The sequence below is a fragment of the Falco peregrinus genome, chromosome 5 (assembly GCF_023634155.1).
Source record: "Falco peregrinus isolate bFalPer1 chromosome 5, bFalPer1.pri, whole genome shotgun sequence".
Classification (NCBI taxonomy): Eukaryota; Metazoa; Chordata; class Aves; order Falconiformes; family Falconidae; genus Falco; species Falco peregrinus.
In genome coordinates this window covers 33516336-33536977 of record NC_073725.1, presented here as the reverse complement: position 1 = coordinate 33536977, position 20642 = coordinate 33516336, and the positions used below count along the sequence as shown (strand labels likewise).

The 20642-nt window shown below is 35.3% G+C and overlaps 1 protein-coding gene across 2 annotated transcripts in view; it reads right to left on the bottom strand.

Moving 5' to 3' along the window:
* Positions 1–20642, bottom strand: part of DGKB (diacylglycerol kinase beta) — a 363732-nt gene that overhangs the window by 271953 nt on the left and 71137 nt on the right. The window contains exons 4-6 of one of the 2 annotated variants that reach the window (XM_027777058.2): positions 20152–20172; positions 3054–3207; positions 150–185 (exon numbers count right to left, since the gene is read on the bottom strand). In XM_027777058.2, coding sequence (XP_027632859.1) covers positions 150–185; positions 3054–3207; positions 20152–20172 — 211 coding nt within the window. The remainder of the gene's footprint in view (positions 1–149; positions 186–3053; positions 3208–20151; positions 20173–20642) is intronic. The other variant, XM_027777059.2, reaches the window with a different exon arrangement.

Genomic DNA, 20642 nt, shown 5'->3' with positions numbered 1-20642 from the left:
AATCCTGAAATCCAAATGTAAAGGCATTCAAATTTTAAGGTATCTTTTAGCTGCAAGGTACAGGTTAAATTCTTACTTCTTAATCAGAGATGGGAGAAAGGTGGCTACAATGTAGTGACTTAGAGATGACTTACAGTGCTGCTGCTTACCTGGCATCTGTTTCCATCTCTCTTCAGACACCTTAACTGAAAATACAATTTATAAACAGACATGAGTGGATGAAGAGACACTAAGGAAAAAATGGGCACATACCAGAGAGATTTATGAACCCTTGCTACTTTTATGTGATCTTCTCTAGTTCTCATGTACCTTTCCCTTTTCCTGAAGAATGTCAAATGTTTCTGACAAACGTACTTCCCAGTATGGTCAGGTTTTTTTCAGTATTGGTAACATTTAAAATTTATTAGATATTCTAGAACAAAGGTTCCCATGATTTTCATCTGTACATCAAAATATACCAATGCACATTTCTTTCCCTTTAAATGCTACAAATCATAAAAGATGTAATATCTAGTTTACATCTCATGCAATTATGAGATTTACAATATGAACGGTATATTTTCAAGCACAAGCAACTCTTGCACGAGTTAATCTGAATTATTTCTCTGAAGATGCTTTGGGTGTAACAATTTATGAAACAGTCCTGGCATTATAATACATACGTATGTAAGACCACTTCTAATTTGGTCTTACATTACATTATTTCTAAAATCCCAATTAACAGAAAAGGATGAAGATTAACTACAAACTGGGAAAAATGAGGGAAGGAGAAAAAAATTTAGGAGGTAGCACTAAAATAAGAACTTTAGCACACAGTTTCAACAACAAAAATTATACTAATGACCATAAATAATAATACCTATATTATATATAAGAACAAAATTATTAGAGGGAATTACAGTGAAAGCAAAGAAAGTGGAGTGCAGCCTATGCCAGGCAGAATTTACCTGTAAATCCGGCAATGACCTAAAACCAGCTGTAATAATTTCTATATATGAAGTGTCAAAACCATATACATACAGCAGCAGAATAATAAAAGATAATTTTTAAAAGTAATAGTAGTTGTATAACATATGTAAAAACACAGCATAATAAATAAATATGCACCACTAAATTGCAGCTGCTATTGGAGTTATCAGGCAAAAAGCATTAAGTGTAAAAGATTACAAATTTCGGTGGCTGGTACAGTGCATTTATTGCTGATTATGCTCATTGATGAAAACTTCAATGAAAAATTAGAAGTAATGAAAGTTGGAATGAAATTGTGCTGCTGAGACCTTATAGCCCACCAAATCTATATTCATAGTTGAAAAAATGCTGAAAATTGATGACATTCAAACTATACCCTGCAGCATACAATACAGAATACATTTAGACATGCCCTTAGAGATTCTGTTACAAAGCATCTTTTAGGGCAAGGGACTGAATCACTGGCCTACATGACTTGCCCAAACGCATGAATAAATTATTATCAGAGCTGTAATTAGCAACAGAAAGTTTTTAATACTCTATACAACTAAGCCTACTGCTTTGCACATGGAACACAACTGCAAGAACAAAAGCCCAAAAAGTTGGAAAGGTACTGTCTACACAGCTGATATTTGTGGAAGATGTGTCCATGGCAGTTCTGATTAGAAAGGATAAAAAGGATACATTAATAATTCAATTCAAATGAAGGGGAAAAAAATAGTGACGAATCACCCTCTTGATGTGGTAAGCAAGCTTTGCTAACAGAAAAAATATATTTTTAAGTCTAATTAAAGTCTAATTACAGTTAATGACCATTATATATATACATAATAACATAATTAAGATGATAATGTAATATGGGGGGGGGGGGGTGGTGGTTGGTGTTTTTTTTCCAGGAAATATAAAGCTAAAGAAATAAAAATAACAAGTACTGTAAACTTAAATAATAAAAAAAAAAACCAACCAAAAACAAAAAACAAAAAACTGAAAATCATCTAACATAGTAGAGAATGGTATGCTCTAAAAAACCCAAAACACCAGGTCAGACTCAATGGGTGATATCTGAAAGCCTATAATTAATATTGTACACTGAGGCATCTATGGAAACCTAGTGCCTGGTAGCTTCAAGAAAAGATAACATTTTAGCTAGTAGCACTTGTGCCAAATTCATAAGTTCTAGATGAGTTGCAGTTTGAAGACACCTAACATTCATATAAAAAATTCAAAAAATTAAGTACCCATCAAATCATCTGGTAACTTGCTCTAAGCACTTGATTATCCCAGCTGTTCAAAACATGCAATTTCTTTCATTAAATTAATCTAGTTCCTGCTTTTAGCTATAGGATTTTGATGGAGTTCCCAAACTGCTGAAGTGCTAAGCCAAGTATTTCAAGTTAGGAAGGTAACCTTAAATTTCCTCTGCAAATTTCCTTCAAAAGTTTTATAAATTTTAAGTTGACAGTTTTTAACACTATTTTACATGTGAGTATTTAACATGTTACGTCCTCTGACCTGAAGATCACTTTTAATAAAAATGTTCAGTTTAGCATGAAAATTTCAAACTGCATTTAAGGAGATCCTTACATTGTGAAAAAAAATACTGCTAACATTAGCACATTTAAAACATCAGTAGGTGATAAATATGTGGGATTACTAGGAGCAGTATTATACCTAGACAATTAAAAGAAGCAGCAGTAATGGCACAAAAATTGCAGTGCACCAGCAGGAGCCTCCTGCATGAAGCTCTGAAGGTTTCTAAGTTTTTATATGAGTAGGTTGCAACTTCATGTAACCATAGCAATCTGATTAGCATTAAGGTGACAGACTGTCCACTTGGTGTCTCAGCTGCATCATTATTGTGAATTAAAAAGACAAAACCATTCAATTTCCATTTCTCTTCACAGTATTTCTTGTTCATTATCATGTTCATGAGGTAGTTTCTCAGAATAGCAACAACAAAAAAATAAAGACAACAACCAACCCAAACATATAGTTTATAATTCCATATATTTATAGCTATTAGAAGTAAAATAGCAGGAAGAGGGAACCTTCAGCTCTTCTATTACTGTGATTTTATTACTTACCTCCAGAAAGGTGCTGGGGCTTGTTTTTTATTAACGGACTGCAGTGAGAGATTTTGTTGCTAAATGATGTAAAAAGGTGCTCAATGAAATCATCTGGTAACTCTGCCTCCAGAAAAGTCTTCATGAACAACTTGAACCCTTCCAAATCAATTGTCTAGAGGGGAAGGGGGCGGGGGGGGGAAAGAGTATTTTTAATAGTTCATTTTTAAGAAACTCTTATAGTAATCCATAAAATACCATTCTGTTAACAAGAACTTTAGACTGTCTTTGAAAATACTGATTTCTAAAGATATAGCCTAGCATGCTTATTCTTGAAAGTGACCGATTACTGAGTATTACTAGAATAACTCACAGTATTGCTACGATAGCCCAAAGCACAATGCAAAACAGCCCAGAGTAAATTCAGAGCACTTGTATCAGGACCCTGAAACCAAGTTCCATGCTCCCTAGTTTCTTGATTAGATTATGGCTTAACAGCACATGCTAAACTGCAACAAAAGGCCCTGTGGAGCTCACAGGGACGTATGTAGCAAGTTTTAGCTTTTCCCATAATTAGGCAGATAACAGGCAGGGGAATTTTGGATGCCTAATTCAGGGAATTGAGGGCCTTCTGTCCTTTCCTAGGTAGCAACACATTTTGCTGGTATTCGTCAGAAAAACTAATTGCTCTGTCTTAAATAGTTTCTAATAGTCAAATGAGGATGCTGAGACATGCAACATTGCTCACAGAGGGGAAAAAAGTTGCTGATTTGAGACATTTGTCATTTAGTTTAATTAGGTTTTGCCAGCAAGGGAAGAGCTGATTAATGAAACTTCATTGATGATTTCTTCTGGTAAGACAGCATTGTCTGCTTTAAGTAATAAAATGAATCACAGAATATCTCAAGTTGGAAGTGACCCATAAGGACCACCAAGTCTAACCCCCTGCTACTCACAGGACTATGTACAACTAAACCGTATGACTAAATGCACCATCCAGATGCTCCTTGACCTCTGGCAGGCTGGCCGCCATGACTGCTTCACTGGGGAGCCTGTTCCAGCGACCAGCCACCCTTTCAGTGAAAAGCCTTTTCCTTATGTCCAGTCTGAACTTCCCCTGATGCAGCTTCATTCCATTTCACCGTGTCATGTTACTGGTCACCAGAGAGATCAGAACAGCACCTTCCCTTCTGCTACCCCCCTTGAGGAGAGTGTACACTGCAATGAGGTCACGTCAATGTAAAGCATTATGATCTCATTTTATCCTGATAACATAGAATCACTAAAGAAAAGGTGTCCTGAAACATACCAAGAAAGCTTAAGACAATTTCAGTTTTATCTCAGGAATAACTGTGACACAACTGCATTACATATATGATTTTATAACAGCTTATCAATCATTAGTGTGTAAAGGATAGTACTGCTGTCTTTTTGATCTATTGTACTGTATCTATGTATTGATCTATTTCTAGATCAAACAGGACAGTAATTTTCACCATTAATTAATTAAAGGATATAGCCACATCATATCAGAAAACATGCTTCAGGAAGACTCCATTTCTCCACACGAAACTAGTGCAACTGCTTTAATGCAGCACAGTGAATGTAGCATTAAAAAGGAAAAAGAGTAGCAAGAATTCTTGAAACCATGCTGGAAAAAGAACTGAAACTTTCAAAATTCCTCAGTGACTTTGGAAACTGAGTAACAGTATAAATAATTTTTACAATTACTTTAATATCATGTCAACACTTTGGAGCAAGGTTTTCTCTCCCCCTGCCTTTTTTGTTTTGTTTGTTTTTGTTAATATTTATGAGATGTAGAAATCTTATGTCCACATGAAATAAGGTGTCTCCCATTAAGGCCAAGACCTAACTGTCCCAGGGTAATGTTTTAAATGTGTATCATTGTCCTAACAAGGGACCAACAACAAAGATTGCAAAATTTGACTGATCTTGTGCAAGTCATTATTATTAGGAACGCAAATTTGGCAAGAGGGTATCAATGTTGAGCTTCTAATCCAGAATTCTTCATTTGAGAAAGTAGTTCAGTGAAGCGCATAAAACTCTTGCCTATTGAACACAAAAACAGCAGAGACTGAAAAAAAAATTGCCTCCACAAGGCTTAAGCTGGGTGTAAAATGGAAATAATTAACTTGGACACAGATTCAATATCTTTACTTCATCACACCGTTTCAGCCACTCTCTTCCACTTTGGTAAATCATACACTGTTTCATTCATGCTACAAACTTTATGTTTTTCCTCAATAAAATCAGTGATACTTATTCACTGTTTATAAACTATGAAACCACAATGGCAAAAGGACGGCATCAGCATCCAGGCAAATTGGTCATTAGTTTACACTATATAGATTTATTTTTTACCCGCAAGCATAACAAATACCTTAATCGCTAAATCAGCAGATTTCAATGTGAAATCACTTTCTTAGATTGTTCATTAATGAAACAGATATTTCAGTAAATTACATAAAAGGAAGAAGAACCAAGTGAAAAAGGAAAACAGAAAAACAAATTATAACCCCATTTAACTCAAGGTTTATGGATAGACACATAAAATATCTCTTTATTACATAAAGCTTTTTTAATTTACCTTTGTCTGTGGATTTTATGTATATACTGCTAAAAGTATTCCTTGAGTTTACAGCTATCTTAGATTTTTAAACATCTGCCTCAATAACATTTGTCTATCAGGCTGCCAGCAATAACTAAATCCCTAGTACTACACCTTTGCCCTATATGGGCTCCAAATTATGCCTGGGTAGAGATTTAGATTAATACATAAAGTTAAAATAGTGTGTTTCTTTCTTCCAGAAGACTCTCTTTCTCAAAGATGTTCAAACTTTTCAGTATTTTCTGAAGATGGTCAGATTATCATTTACCCCAGTGTCCTCCAAAGCAAATGTCCCAAACTGCCTCATGTCTTCTGGCCAGGAAAGACAACAGGTATCAAGGTAACACATGACTTGGCTGCCATGCCCATTTATTTTAGTTGACACCCTGACTGCCACTGACTAGGTTGCTCAGCAAGGAAAAAAGAAAGCGGGTTGTTGCTTTATAAGGTTGTTCTACAGTCACATTTCTTCAGCTCAAAGTGCTTTATCCTCTGCTCTAACACGCTCTGTAGCCTGTATGCTCTCAGGGAAGCAGCAACAACATACAGAGCTCAGATGCTGCACACCCAAAGGCCTTCAAGTGATGCTGAAAGTTACGTGGGAGCCAGCAAGTGACTTGAATACACATCAGAAATGTTTATAATAGCCCAAAATGCAGATGCAAAACCCCATGCTGTATTAAAAGAATGCACAACAGTCTGGTCTAAAGAAGATCTATGCATATTGCCCTGTAATTATGTTCTTGCTTATATGAGAAACTCCACAAAATCCATGATTCTAATTCTCCATAGACAAAAACCATTTTCAAGAGGACCTAACATACTTTGTGTAGATTATTGTGTTAGAACCGAGTTCTACAGTAATGCAGTCATTTCTGAAAACTTCTTTTTGTAAATGTTTATACAATAAATAACAGAACTAGCTAGGCTACAGCAGATTTAGGAATAGTTTAGGCTATGCATCCAGCTTTCCAATGAAAAAAGTGAGAGCTTTCAAAAAAAGGTTTGCTTTAAATTACTTCCAGGGCTTTCCCTATCATCTCTCTCTCATTGTACTATACATAACCCATTACATACCTGAATAATTTCTTAAAAGAAATCCCATGCAGACCACTATAGAAGACTTACAGGTGTAGAATACTATCACTAAGCAGAGGTTTTAGTATTGAGTATGGTTCATTTAGAACAGATCACTCAAAGATGCAAAACATTTGCTCAGCTTAATTTAAAATAACTTCCACAGAAGAGAGAACACCACAAAGAACTCTGAGCATTTCTCTATTCTGCAATGATACAGTATTTTTCTTTCTTACTCATGGAACTTTCCATTCTAAAATATTAAAATGATGCATTAAGTAACTACCCTTTCTCTAATTATAAGCATTTCCCCCCAGTCCCATTTACTTTTCAAAGGAACCACACAATGCTTAAATAACCAAAAAGGAGAAAAAAAAAAAAAAAAAAAGGACATTCATTTTCCACACAACATGGATCATCCTCACTCTGCTATGTAAATCACAATATATTCCTTTTAATCTTACTGTCAAACCAGAATTTCTCAGATTAAAAATTAATTTTGGTAATGTGTAAAAATAATTTAATTCTGTTAATGAATTCACAAGCATTAAACAAACAGATCAACAATATCAGAATAATATATAAGCCATAATGGTAGATGGTTTTTTTTTCTTGAGCATGCATGCTAATTGCTTATTTTCAACAGTTGCTTGGCTTCCAGAAGCTCCATTTGAATTCAAATGAATTTGAGAAAGAAGGACTTAGCATTTCAGAAGGCATTTTCCATGCGATTCCCAAGTGAGGTGATGAGAGCATGAGAGGATGTACCAAACTGACTACAATTAACCTGGCACATGAATTAATTAATTCCATTTCACAAGAGACTGTCAGGGCATAGGAAGATGGTGATCACAAGTTTAGGGATCTCAGGAAAATTTTCAACATAACAGTGAGATATATATGGACATTGTTGAAGCAGCCAGTTCAGAAGAACATGAAAGAGCTTTCAAATCATTAAATCATTTGACCTAAATCTTGAAATCAGTCCTGTTTTAGCTTTGATTCAAATAAAAAATGTACCAAAAGCTTTCATTGTTGGTCACAGAAAAGAACATGTTTTTTATATAACATATAGGAATCCATATAACTGGATTCCTATTTTTATATGTTGAACAACTGATTCAGCAATTTTATTGAGCTACTTTTCTTTATGTCTTAGAAAAATAAATTTTACTAAACAGGACTTTAAAAATCTTTATAATCTTCTACATTATTGGGTAATAAAATTTCATTTGGTATCGAAACATTTTGCTACAAACCAACATACATACACATTCAAAATCACCATTGAGTTTCAGCTAACTTAAACCATAACATCCCCATAAAATTAATTTTACTACTGTTTTAAGAAGCAGTTATTATCACTTCCCATTTATAGATTTTATCAATGTTTCCTATTACCTGATAATCAAAACAAAAAGGTGTAAATATATAAACCTTGGAAAAAAGGAAAGGAGAAGGTACAGAAGGCAGAAGCAAAACTGCACAGCTTTAACTTTAAAATTCTCTTTAGCAAATAAAATGTTTAAATCATTAAACATTTCTTAGCTTTTCTGAAAGTAAACAAGAAACTGGACTCACTATGACTCAATACAGAGAGTGGAAAATTAAAAATATGTAGCTTAAGTGATAAATTTTCAGGGAAAATCTGTGACATTTAATAATCACCAACAAAATTTCAAAATTAATTCCAGCACTGAACTGTCAACAAGAATTTCATCCATAAGTATTGATTTTCTATTAAGCTCCCCCCAAACAGATCCATACAATTAACTCAAAAAGAAGAAACAGACCAAAGTTTATGAGTTCTAAATGATTGATTGACCACAGGAAGAAGGTTCTGGATTTGCCCTGCTACATCCAACTACGTAACACAACAGCTTTACAGAGAAAGGCATCCTAAGGTGCCTTTTATGCTGTAACTGTGCCCATTCACTAATACACTGTGATAAGGCATGACTTACTTCACAACACTGCGCAGACTAAAAAACCTCTTACTCGATTTCATAACTAAACCCAAGCAGCTAGTTATAGTCTGATGAGAACAGAGTAGGTCAATTCAAATTGCCTAAAGCTGCACATGGGTATTTTACTGATGCCCTTATTCATACTGCGATCTTAAAGTGCTCTCTCGAGTGCTACTAATCCATAAAGCACTTAGACTTGATAAACGCTTTAGGTTTCTTACTTTTGCTTCTTAAGGTATCCAGACTTGTTTCTGAACATGTACAAAAATGTTACAATCTTCACTGGACTGAAGATTTCATCATTTGCCTCACATCTAATACAATTAGGGCACATAATTCTGTGTTATCAGATCTCACTATAAATGCTCATACACACACACAAAAAACCTATTTAAAAAAAAAGGCACTGTGCACTAAGTGTAATGGAGACCATAATTTCCTTCTGAAAGTGCAGAAAAAGTGACAGATTTTCCCACCTGGAAAAAAAAGAATATCTCCTCATAAAGACACCTCCCCCATGGGGGTTACCTTGGCTGAATTCCCTTGTTTGCCTGGGGAAATTCAAACTTGTATCTCTTTCTCTAGAGAGAGTATACAAATATCAGAAAAGAGCTGAAGATTCACTGAAGGAAAAAAGAAGTTTCTCTATGTCTATCACAACAAAATTATTAAATATTTACTTGTAAAAATGTTACTGAACAAATTACTGAAGTAGTCCTTTGAATGAGGAGGTGATCTGAACATGTTTAAGAGATCAGGAGTCAGGGAAACTTATCAAAACAGGTACCAAAATGTAAAGGCTTCTGGACAAAGGGAAGAGGTAATTTTTATAGAAAACGGTCAAGATATGGGGTTTTTGTTTCATTTCTTCTTTAAATTGCCATACTGGAGTTGGGCACTAACTTCACTCAGAATGGAAGTAACCTATTTTAGATCTAAGGCTATGCTAAAAGAAACCAAAGAAATTTCTGTATTGCATATATATAAACATGTATACATACTATTATATACAGTATTATTTATTACAAAGCAGCAAACAGCAATTATATATTTTTCAGGGGGGTCATTCAGTGCCTCTGGGATATAACATGTCATCTTACATGTTGCAAATATTTCACAATTAAATTTTGGCAAATACACATTAGTCCAAAACACTTAACAGTTGGTTTGGGTTTTTTATGTTAATGCCCTGAACAGATTACATGCAAAAAGCTCCATCAGTGCAATAACTCGCTATTACTTTCTTATGTTTAAGAATAGCAGAAGCAGTTTTAATAATAATGAAACAAGACAGACCAATCTGTCTTATTTCCAGATGCTGTATGAACATTCCTGTTGCAATGTGTGACTAAGCAAATATAGACAGATTTGCCCAGATCTTCAGTTTCAGCTGAATTTGTCTTGTTAAACAACCCATACCCAACCAATGTGCTGTGGTGGAAATTTTTCTGAGGCTTATGGCATCCTTCACTTTACAAGTAAGCTACAAACACCAACAATTACGATTTGCTCTGCCAGTTCCCATTACTTTGAAGAAAATTCCTTCCCTCAAATAGCCCTTTAACCACCAGGATAAAATAGAAATAATGAGGCCAAGAATAAACCTCATAATAATATTCTAAGATAATAAAAACCAGTTACTCAAGGAACTCAGTTACAACATCTTATAGATATTGAGAAATATAAGAATATAAATGTAAAACAACATTAGCTATATGGATATACAAAGTGGCAACGGCAAATGTAATACCATATATCATCTATTTTGTCTAAACTAAAAATCTGGAGAGAGACAATATGGATAGACCAGAGTATGTGGGGAGGTACCATCTGAGCTGGGCAGACACATGGGGAAACAGCAGTGACTGTCAATCCTTCTTCCAAACTTCACAGCATCTCTGGTCTCCACTGTGTCTCTGTTCCACAATTATTTCTCTCCATTATGGCAGCATCCAAGGAGGCATCCCTGGGTAAGTGTTCATGGGGTGGGGAGCAAGGCTGAAAATGAGCTACACACTCCAGGTTTGGACTCTTGAGAGACTTCGGTCACATCTAAAGGCAACAAACTTGCAGCAGCTGCCAGACACTGTTAAGGAAAATGGTGACAGACCAGACAGGAGGAAGTTTTTATCTGAGTTATAAGGAATAACGTGCACTCACTCAGTGGAAGAACTGAGCTAAGATCTGAAAGAAAGTCCCTCCATATAACACTTTCACTCTTCCCCCCTGCTAAAAACTCCTGGGAAACTCCTTAACAGCTTTGACCAAGCATTCTGAGATGTTTTCCTATTTTTCTATCATAATACATTTAAAAAGAAAATTCTGTAGAAATTCTTTAGCCTAGGCTTTTATTTGTCTTCTCAAGAATCTGATCTCTAGTGGAACCTTTTCAACACACCACAGGAAACCCTATGACAGAACAGTAAGCACGCGTTAAAGACACATAGAAACAAATGGCAATCACTGAACTAGAAAAAAAATGTTACTAAGGAATCTTGACCGTAAAGAGTTGGAAGTCACTAAGAGATTAAAGTCCTAGCAACTGACAAGATAAATTCCAGTTTTCAGGATAAACTACATTTTTCAAGAGAGTTTCCAGGATGATGCTGACCACATTGACTAAAGAATTCTCAACTCTAAAGAAACAAAAACATTAAATTAATTCTGGATTTTTATAGGTATTAAAAAATCTCACTTTATTCCCAGGTAAAGTAGCTTAGAATATTATTCTGCTGTTACTGCACAGAACACTACAAAACTGACAATAAAGCAACTGCTGTTTTCCATAGTGCATGACCGTATGCACATTTCTTTGCACTTATGCCATGTATCTCATAGATATGTGATGAAAAGCTTTTTACCTTACTAATATCACTAAAGAATGTGCATACCTTACTTCTCTTCCTACTCTATACCAACGGTATAAAGCAGAGCTCTTAACCTCCTACTCCAGTTTCTTTGAAATCCCAGATTGCCAGAATACGTGCAACTCCAAGGAAAAAGAAGTGGAGGTCAGACTAAGCTTAATATGCTTTAAAAAATCTCCAATTACTATGGAAGACTTACATTTCTTCTCAAGCACTCACCGATAAGTACATTACACTAATTTAGTGCTAGTTCACAGAGGATGAGCCTCTAAATCTCAGGAAATACAGGAACTGAAGGACTTACTTCTGAGTAGCAGCTGTAACTGTGCTTGGCAAAATAACAGTCAGTTTTTGGTTTTTGTATCAGATGTATATAGACCAATACTCAACTACAAATACAGGGCCAGCTCAGGTCTCTGATCTTCTGACTATGGCTACAAAAGGCTGTGGAGGTACTTTAAAATACCCAATTCTGTCCAGAAAACAGAATGGCTTCGGACACTTTGTACGCCAGAGAGGAAGAGGCTGAACTCTATCTGCTTTATCAGGTTAGTAGGTTGTAAAATCTGCCTTAAAAGATACATCATTGCTAACTGAAAGCATAGGATCACTTCTATGAATTCCAGTGTCTTCGCAAAGAACAGAAACCCCGTCCTTCCACAACCCAGAGCAAATGTACCATGTTCTGCTCTTCTCCACTACATATTGAATAGGACTGATCTCAGGTGACTGGTCATATACAACAATATCGCTTTCCACTTTCTTAAAACTGGTGATGTCATAACATTTCCCACAATTTATCTGTTTTATAGTGAAAATGTGCATTGGTGGGAGCTGAGGAATCATGCACATGAATCTGTCAGCAATTTTCACTGGCCTCTTACTTCTTACAAGATATGCAGCATTCAATACAGCTGTTGGATCCCACACACCACTTAAGCTTTTTTTCCCCCACTATGGTAAGCAGAAGTTAATATTCCTGAAGTTATGCATTTCAGGCTGTGGTGCCCCTAACTATGATTGTGATTATAGGTAAGGCAAGACAGCTGCAGGAACTCGTCCCCTGCTCCTCCATCTCACAGAGCAGAACTGACACAGGAGGTAAGAGGGAGAGTGAAAAAAAAAAAAAGAAATACTGTCCTGTGAGTATTTGTCTTCTTCCTTTCTCCTACTGCAGTTACGCTGTGCAGTTTTAAAATCTGCTCTTCTGGTTTACTGATGGTACACAGAAATATAAGATCATGTAAAATCCAAGTATGCATATGGTGAAGATTTATGTATTTATGTGTATGTTCCATGCCAACATACACAGAACTCTAAATGGTACACACACCACAACTCAGTATATCCTGATACTGAGAATACACAAAACAGTTTCTCAGTGAAAATTAGGGTATATACAAGTAAAGCAAATTCTACATCCTTTACTGTATTATAAAGAAAACTATTCAGAGGTTTTAACTATGCTATATAGTATTTTAATTCCTACTATGTTAAGACATTTGAAGAGAACAATTTAGTCAGAAAAATATGTACAGCTTTGACTCAAGATATACCCTAACGCTCAACTGCAATACAAGAGGTCTAACTGTCTCCTATATTTTCCTAGCTGATGTAAATGCAACAACTGGTTCTGAGGGATGACATGTAGAAGGAAGGATGAGAAGCTGTGTCACTCCACTTTCTTTCTCCTCACAAGATGCAAAAAAGCAACTTATTAACAGTCTCTTGACAAACAGTCACCATTGTAGATGGGTCAGGGCAGGGAGGGGTAGAATAACAACTCCTTTTATTCCTCCCCACCGCACTGGCCACATAAATGGGAACAGGATGTGATCTAGTGTTTGGAATTCATCTCCACCCATAAATTCTTTTGAAATACCACATTCTCTCTGGTCTTTTTCTTCTTTTAAATTTATACAAAATATTTCAACATAAGCCACTGTTTTCATCATCCTGAAAAACAGAATGCAAGGGGAGGAGGGGGCAGGGGGAGAAATCATTTATTTTAGCAGACTTCCATGAAATACAGTTTTCATGTATTAAAGAGAAAATGTCAGACATAATGGAAAGAGAATCATGTTGAAATGTAATTTTCAATTAATTACTTCTTAAATTATGTTGCCTGATCTCCAAATGATGCCAAAAATGTAGAGTATAATGAGCTTTAATCTACTGACAGTAATAGTTCTGGGTTATTTTTGTTTGTGGGTAGGTCCCCTTAATTGATTATTTCTTTTTAAACAATTTATATTGACCCAATATGTGAAAAATGAGCTGCTGAAAAAGGAGAAGATGTTACAGGGCCTTACACATAATGCTATGACAACAATCACACTCATTAACGTAGTGCAGTAGTGACAATTACATGATAGCTGTGAAACACAATGCTAAAGGATCCCCAGTGGAAGTCCAAGTTTTGAAGATTCATTGGTTCTGACAATGTTTCAAAACCTAACTTTTGCCAAAATAAGTGGAAAAAAAGCAAAGACCACATAAAGAGGGTTAATAAGCTACAAAACTTAAACTACATGAGAATGCATAAGGTTTTGGTGTTTCAAATATATTTCTAATGTTCATATGGCAGAAATTAAAATTAAATTTGGAATTCCTCATGAAAATTGTCTTTGTGCATCAAGATAAAGTTTGGTTTAAATTAAAATCCTTAGCATTTTCTGATCTAAGCATTTGATTTAATAAATTTTTTACATAATTCATTTTGAAAGTTCTGTTAACCAAATGAAATTATTTCTTAGCTAAAGCAGTATCCAAATTCTCATCTACTGAGATGAAAGGCTACAGGAGAAAAAAAAAAAAGCTAACAATGCCATACAAACCTATATTCTCACAGGCTGCTCCTACCAAATACTCCATATGGCCAAAAAATATTTGGATATTATCAATATTACAGATATATATAACTGCCAAAAGTTTCCTTCAGCTGGAATGTCTTCTCAAAGAAGTAAACTCAACCAAACATATGAAACGGAAATGAGAAGACACAATTTTTATACAATAACTAGATTTTTAAGCAGAACTGTCACAGCACTATCAAAACTAGCTGGCTGCAACAAGGCTTTTACCATCACATTCCAGGTTAACTTCAATAAGTAGTTCCCGCACCTTGCCCCAGCACAGCCATCACCACTGTCGAGCCGGACCTACTCTGGACCCACCACCACCGCTGTGGGCCACTGCCACGTCTGGTCATGTACTCTGCCGCTACCACCCATTACCCTCAGTCTCTTAGCTCCATGGCAGTCAGGCTTCCTGCTCTTTAGTCCCAACGGCTCACCTTTACCAGTGTCTGATCTGGATCCCCGTCAAAGCTTCAAACATCCCCCAGCACAGCCATCACCAGTGTTGCCGCTCATTACACTCAGTCTCATAATCTGAAGGTCCTGAGTTCAAGCCTTACATGGGGCACCAACTGTCGCAGGACTAGCAAAACCAGCTGGCTGCAACAAGGCTTTTACTATCCCATACCAAGTTAACTTCAATAAGTAATTCCCGCACCTTGCCCCGGCACAGCCACCAATCTCCCAAGAGGTTTCAACAGTTCATCTACTGTCTGTGCTGCTTCTCCTTCCTCCAGAGATCAGATTACACTACTACTCCTCCATCCAACTCCCTCTCCCCCGATCCTCAGGGCTATTTAACTACTTAGCAGGAATGAGCTACAGCTGCACATCATCCATGTCAATCAACCCACTGCCTTTGAGGCAAGGCCACAGTCTACATGTAACCTGGTACTACGTTCTCAAGTTATTAAAATAAATTGATGCTACTTTCTAAAATACATCTGGAATGTATTCAGCAACCACTGTAGTCTCATCCCAGTCTTATATCCAGGTAAGAAAACATAAAAGTTTTCGTAACTACATGATTATATACATGTGTAAGTTTGAATATTCATAAGTACCACACACATTAATACAGAAATTTATTAATATACTATATTTACTATTAAAAGGTGTTTTTTTTTAAAAAAAAAGAAGTAGTGTTAAGGATCATACTTCTAGAAGGATCTTGTAGCAGATTATCACCCAGGGTCTATTTGACATGTTTTACCAATAAAGAATGTTAGAAGAAATATCTATGAATTATTATATAAAAAAAAAAAAGTGAAGAGTAGAGTTATCTATTCTGTCCCATCAGAACTGGTCATCTGAAAATTACAATTACTACAGAAGTCAGGAAGAATGGGGTAGGTGGCACATTTCAGACTAAACCCAAATAAAACTGCAAAATTAATCAGTCCCTAAAAAAAGTCAGTTAAGACAAAAATTTCTGGTTTAATCAATTTATCTGTTTGTGAACATTGTGCAAAGACCTACTTACAGACAAATGTGGCTGAATTGTCAGTTTTATAATACAGCTAAAATTAAGAAGAATCATTTTTCTATACGCATTCTGTATCAGTAGCATCCTGTCATATTTTAACTGTAATGATCTCTGTCCATTGCAAATTTTTGTGGAGGTTATTTCAGCTACATTTATTATAAATATTGGCTACAACACATTTAGTAAGAAAAATAATATGTGAAGATATATGAACACTCATTTTTCATCCCTCCCCCTTTAACAGATTTGAAACATATAAAATGACAAACTTTCCTAATTTTTTCGATTCATGAATGAACTGTTTGATGAGGTTTAATACAATATGAGCCTAACTGCATCTTCCACTTGGAATAGTCACTTTTACCAATAGAAGAGAGCTTAAAATGTCCCATTCCACTTGGCAACAATTTACATCCATTTTGCACTGAGCAAATTTACAGTCTAAGAAAGTGGAGCTGTGCTAATGGAACTAAGTTTGAGTTTGTCCTCACCAAATTTAGAAGTATAGCTTAGAAAGCGACAAAAAAGATACGAGCAGTGTCATCTGCTCAATTATACAGGCTTACAGGCTAATGCTAAAAAGTAGTACCTGTATTGCATGACAGGACCTCAAGCCATTTCCATTTGTTGACTAATTCCTGCAATAAATTATGTTTTAAAGTGGGTTTTGTAAATTTCATTTCTCCACACAGTTTCATAAACAGTGCCTAGATGCCACCGTGCAAGTGAATCAATTGTAAAGGCAGCCATCATCGTAAAAACAAACCACAATAGAATATATTGTCCTTCAGAATGAAAACAAAACAAAACAAAAAAAAAAGCACAAAAAAAAGCACCAAATCCCGGTCATAATTAAATGCTCTGGATAAAGCACTTTAACCTGTCTTTTCTCATTCAGCCTGAGTACACCTACAGTAAGTTAAATGTCTTTAGAGATATAAAACAGAAACTAATGCAAATTAGGCTGTCCTAGAGACCCTGTGTCTGACCAGGTAACATAAAAACCTGTAGAACTGTTTACAAGAACACCACATAGTCATTTATTACCCAGCTGTTACAAACAGGATGTAAACCAAAAAAAAAACCTATAGCACCAACACAGCACTCATTTGATGGCTTCAGAATTCTCACTGTTATGTTAAAAAGAATTTCAGCATTAAATGCTGTTCTCTTAAGAAAATGTTGGTTTGGTTTTGTTTCACGGAATCCAAATACCCACCGGCCAAATACCTCTCCCCTGCTATTTCTATCGCAGCATTAATTCAGACATGTAGTGATAGCACAAGGTAATACAATTAAAATTACAACCATTTAAAACCATAGAAAGATAGTTTTCCATTGATGTTAAATGAATCTTAGTAGTTAAATATTATGAAATCTATCACTGATGACTAGCAGAATAAATAGCTGTAACTCTTAATTTTGCATAAACACCACACCATTCCATGTATACTTGAGGCAAAATGCATTAATTTTAAATATTCGTTAACAGCAATATAAAAACCAATAAATACATTAAATGTACCCTTTCTGAAAATATTTATTTCTATGTTTATTTCACTTTAAGGAAAGAAAAACCTTGTTGATATTTCAAATTAATATGAAGATATGAGGATAGCATTTTTCATACTTTATAACTCAGTACCATAATTGGTACCATATTTATACTTTTTTCATGCTGCTAGAGGAGCCATTGTCAGCCTAGTCTGTCACTCTTCAAATTAAATATGTTTAAAAAAAAAAACCAAACACTAGTGTGACCCTCCACTTCTTTTGTTGGTTTTTTTTTCCCTTTAAAAATGGTGTAGCTTTACAAAGTATATTCTTTGAAATAGAATGGTTCCTCTGGCCTAAATATCAAGACTGCTTAAAATTCTTTATCAAATTCTATCTAAATACTGATGGTTGTACCCTAATAAACCAAAAAACCCAAACATTTTTGCTTTTAAAATATTTTGAAACAGTATCTAGTGCACATCAAAACTGGAAAATAGTCCTTGAGTCAGCCATTTAACAAACTGTAAGAATACAACAGGTAACGTAAATGAAAGCATCATGAGGCTTATAAAGCTTAAATACAAAGTACCGCGCAATGCAAAAAAGTAGAGAAAAAAAAGGATTAAAATGGGATCTTAAGGCAGAGGAGGGATGTATCAAATGGAAGGAAGATATCAAGGAGGGAGAGATGTTAGCACAGACTGAGGAAAGGAAACAGAGGGACCACACTAAAGATCATAAAAAATGTTCAAAACAGAACAGTTTTGCAGCAGAAATTGACTATCTGAAACATTTTATACCTTGGTGCCCTCAACACTTCCCACAGTAAGGAGGCTCACAGCCAGACTGCCAGCATCTCTGCCTGGCAGGTTTCCCAGCTCTCTAGGTATCCAGGAAGCTGTTTCCCTAGAAATTCTGCCAGGAAAGCCAGAAAACCACCGAGTGCCTAGTGTCTGAAGGGTAGACTTTTCTGCTGCTGATACTCACAAGTTGCAATTTTTTTTCTCGTTTGTAGCTAGAGAGATACAACATCCTTTCTCAGTCCTCAGTTTCTTACATGTGAGGGACAGGTTTCTCCTGCATAATAGATACACTGTAATTTTCAACATCCCACTAACCCTTTTGTAAATTAGTTCCAACTTGAGTTCATTTTGTCCCATCATTTTGTCAAAAGCAGAAAGATGTAGTTTCTGCAGTACATTTTTATAGAAAATTAAATCTTCCTATCTGTAGTAGAAATACTTTATATATTATAATAAGGCACAGTCTTTACAGTAAATTAGTATCTTCTGTCAGATCAGAGAACGTAGGTGAGGGAAAAAGCACAAAAATACTTCTTTCAATCCATATTTCTGTGTGCTTGAAATTTTAACTAGTTTTCCACTTATCTCAATGGGCCTAAGACACTACCTTTTCTTAAGTCTTGTCTTGTTGTCAGACCAGCATGGTCACAGGAATACCATTACAATGTCCCAGTAATACATTTCTCCATGACCAAAAAATGAAGATTTGCAACCATCTTGGATCAACTACCATACACAGCAATTTATCTAAAAGTGCCACTAGTCCAAGGTTACACCACATCGTATTCTGCACTAGTGTATTTCATTCCTTTTACTACAGTCCATAACATCAAGTTTTCCAGTATAGTATTCAGATTTTTCTGCATTTTAGCAACAATTCCCAAATTTGATTTACTGAATTGACCCTATTAGTACTCATCTACTTCTTTTAACAAGGTTATTAGCAATAATACTAACAAGATTAGTCTCAAGACTGGTCCTAGACACACGGCTTTCACCTGAATACCTTCCCTCTCAGGACCCATCACAGTCACTCTGTTAGCTTATTAAAAAAGTAATATTGGTCATTTGAAGAAAACTGAACCTTTTGTGAATAGGGAGTACTGCTCTCAGCAACACACATCCAAAAATTCAACTGGCCTTTGACCCCACAAAGTCAAGGATTCCCTACAAATTTAATTCTTTCAGTCTCTTGACTTTCTCATTGTTCTCATCTTCAGCTGCCTCTTCACAGAACAGCAGAGCAGGGGCTTTTTAACACGTCTGTGCTACAAAGAAAGAGTAACTAGGTCATTTAGAAAACTAGTTTCATTTGGTTAATCCTTTTCCCCTAGCTTGTTGGGTTTTTTTCATTGTATTTTTATATCTGGTTTTAAGCTACTAAAGCTTCTCAGGAGTAGTCTTGGGTCGATGATCAGCAGTTTTAACTATTTCTCTTGCAATAGCTGTAAAGTCACAATTGCTTAAAGCACACCATAACCCTTATTCAAGTTATAAAATATGCAATTTTAAGCCTGCTACACATAAATGGTGTTATATGGCTATAGAAATAGTATTTAATATTTTTTTCTGAGATGTGTTATTGTTATTTCAGCATAATACAAATTATTATGAGATCTCACTAGTAAGCAAAAATCACTGTGACAAGTATGGAACAAGTTAATTACTTTCTCTTAACTTTTTATATTCTTCTCAAGTAATGTTAGCAAAATTATGTACCGTGCATTACAAGAATGAAATTCACCTACTGAAAAAGTTTGCCGGCAGAAAAAGAGTGCACTTCACTCTTAGATTTAAGTATTTATCTATTATCTGACAGAATAGCCACATGCAGTATTTATTAATAAGTGACATCTCATTGGAAGCCTACAAAATTAAAGATACTGCTTCTATGCATAACAAAAGGGAAAAAAAATCAAATTAAAGATTACTTACTTGATTAAGTATATCTTGTTTCTGTAACGCATGCAAGGAAAGAAAGAACACACATATTAGTGCAGTGTCATAACACTATGGCTCTGCTTTTTGTAATAGAATTATTCTTGTTGAAAGGTTAGTGATACGGGTGAACAAGTTTAAGATGTTAGATAGAATACCCCATTTTCTTGCATTAGCCCATATGTCAAGAAAATGGCTCTAAATCAGCATTCTAGTCTTGATTAGAGTGCAAGCAAGTTGTTTTTAACCATGCAATGACAGATAACCAAGGAAAGAAAAAAAAAAAAAAGCACACACATTTGTCTTTCATCCCTGTGTACTTCTTAAAAATTAAAAATTACTTCTTGACAAGAATAGTTGTTCACGAAACAACTTAATCAGAAGTGAATACAATGATAAATTCCATAAATGCATTAAGAACAAAAGGAGAGCTAAGGAGAATCTCCATCCTTTATCGGAAGTGGGAGGAAACACAGTGACAAAGAATG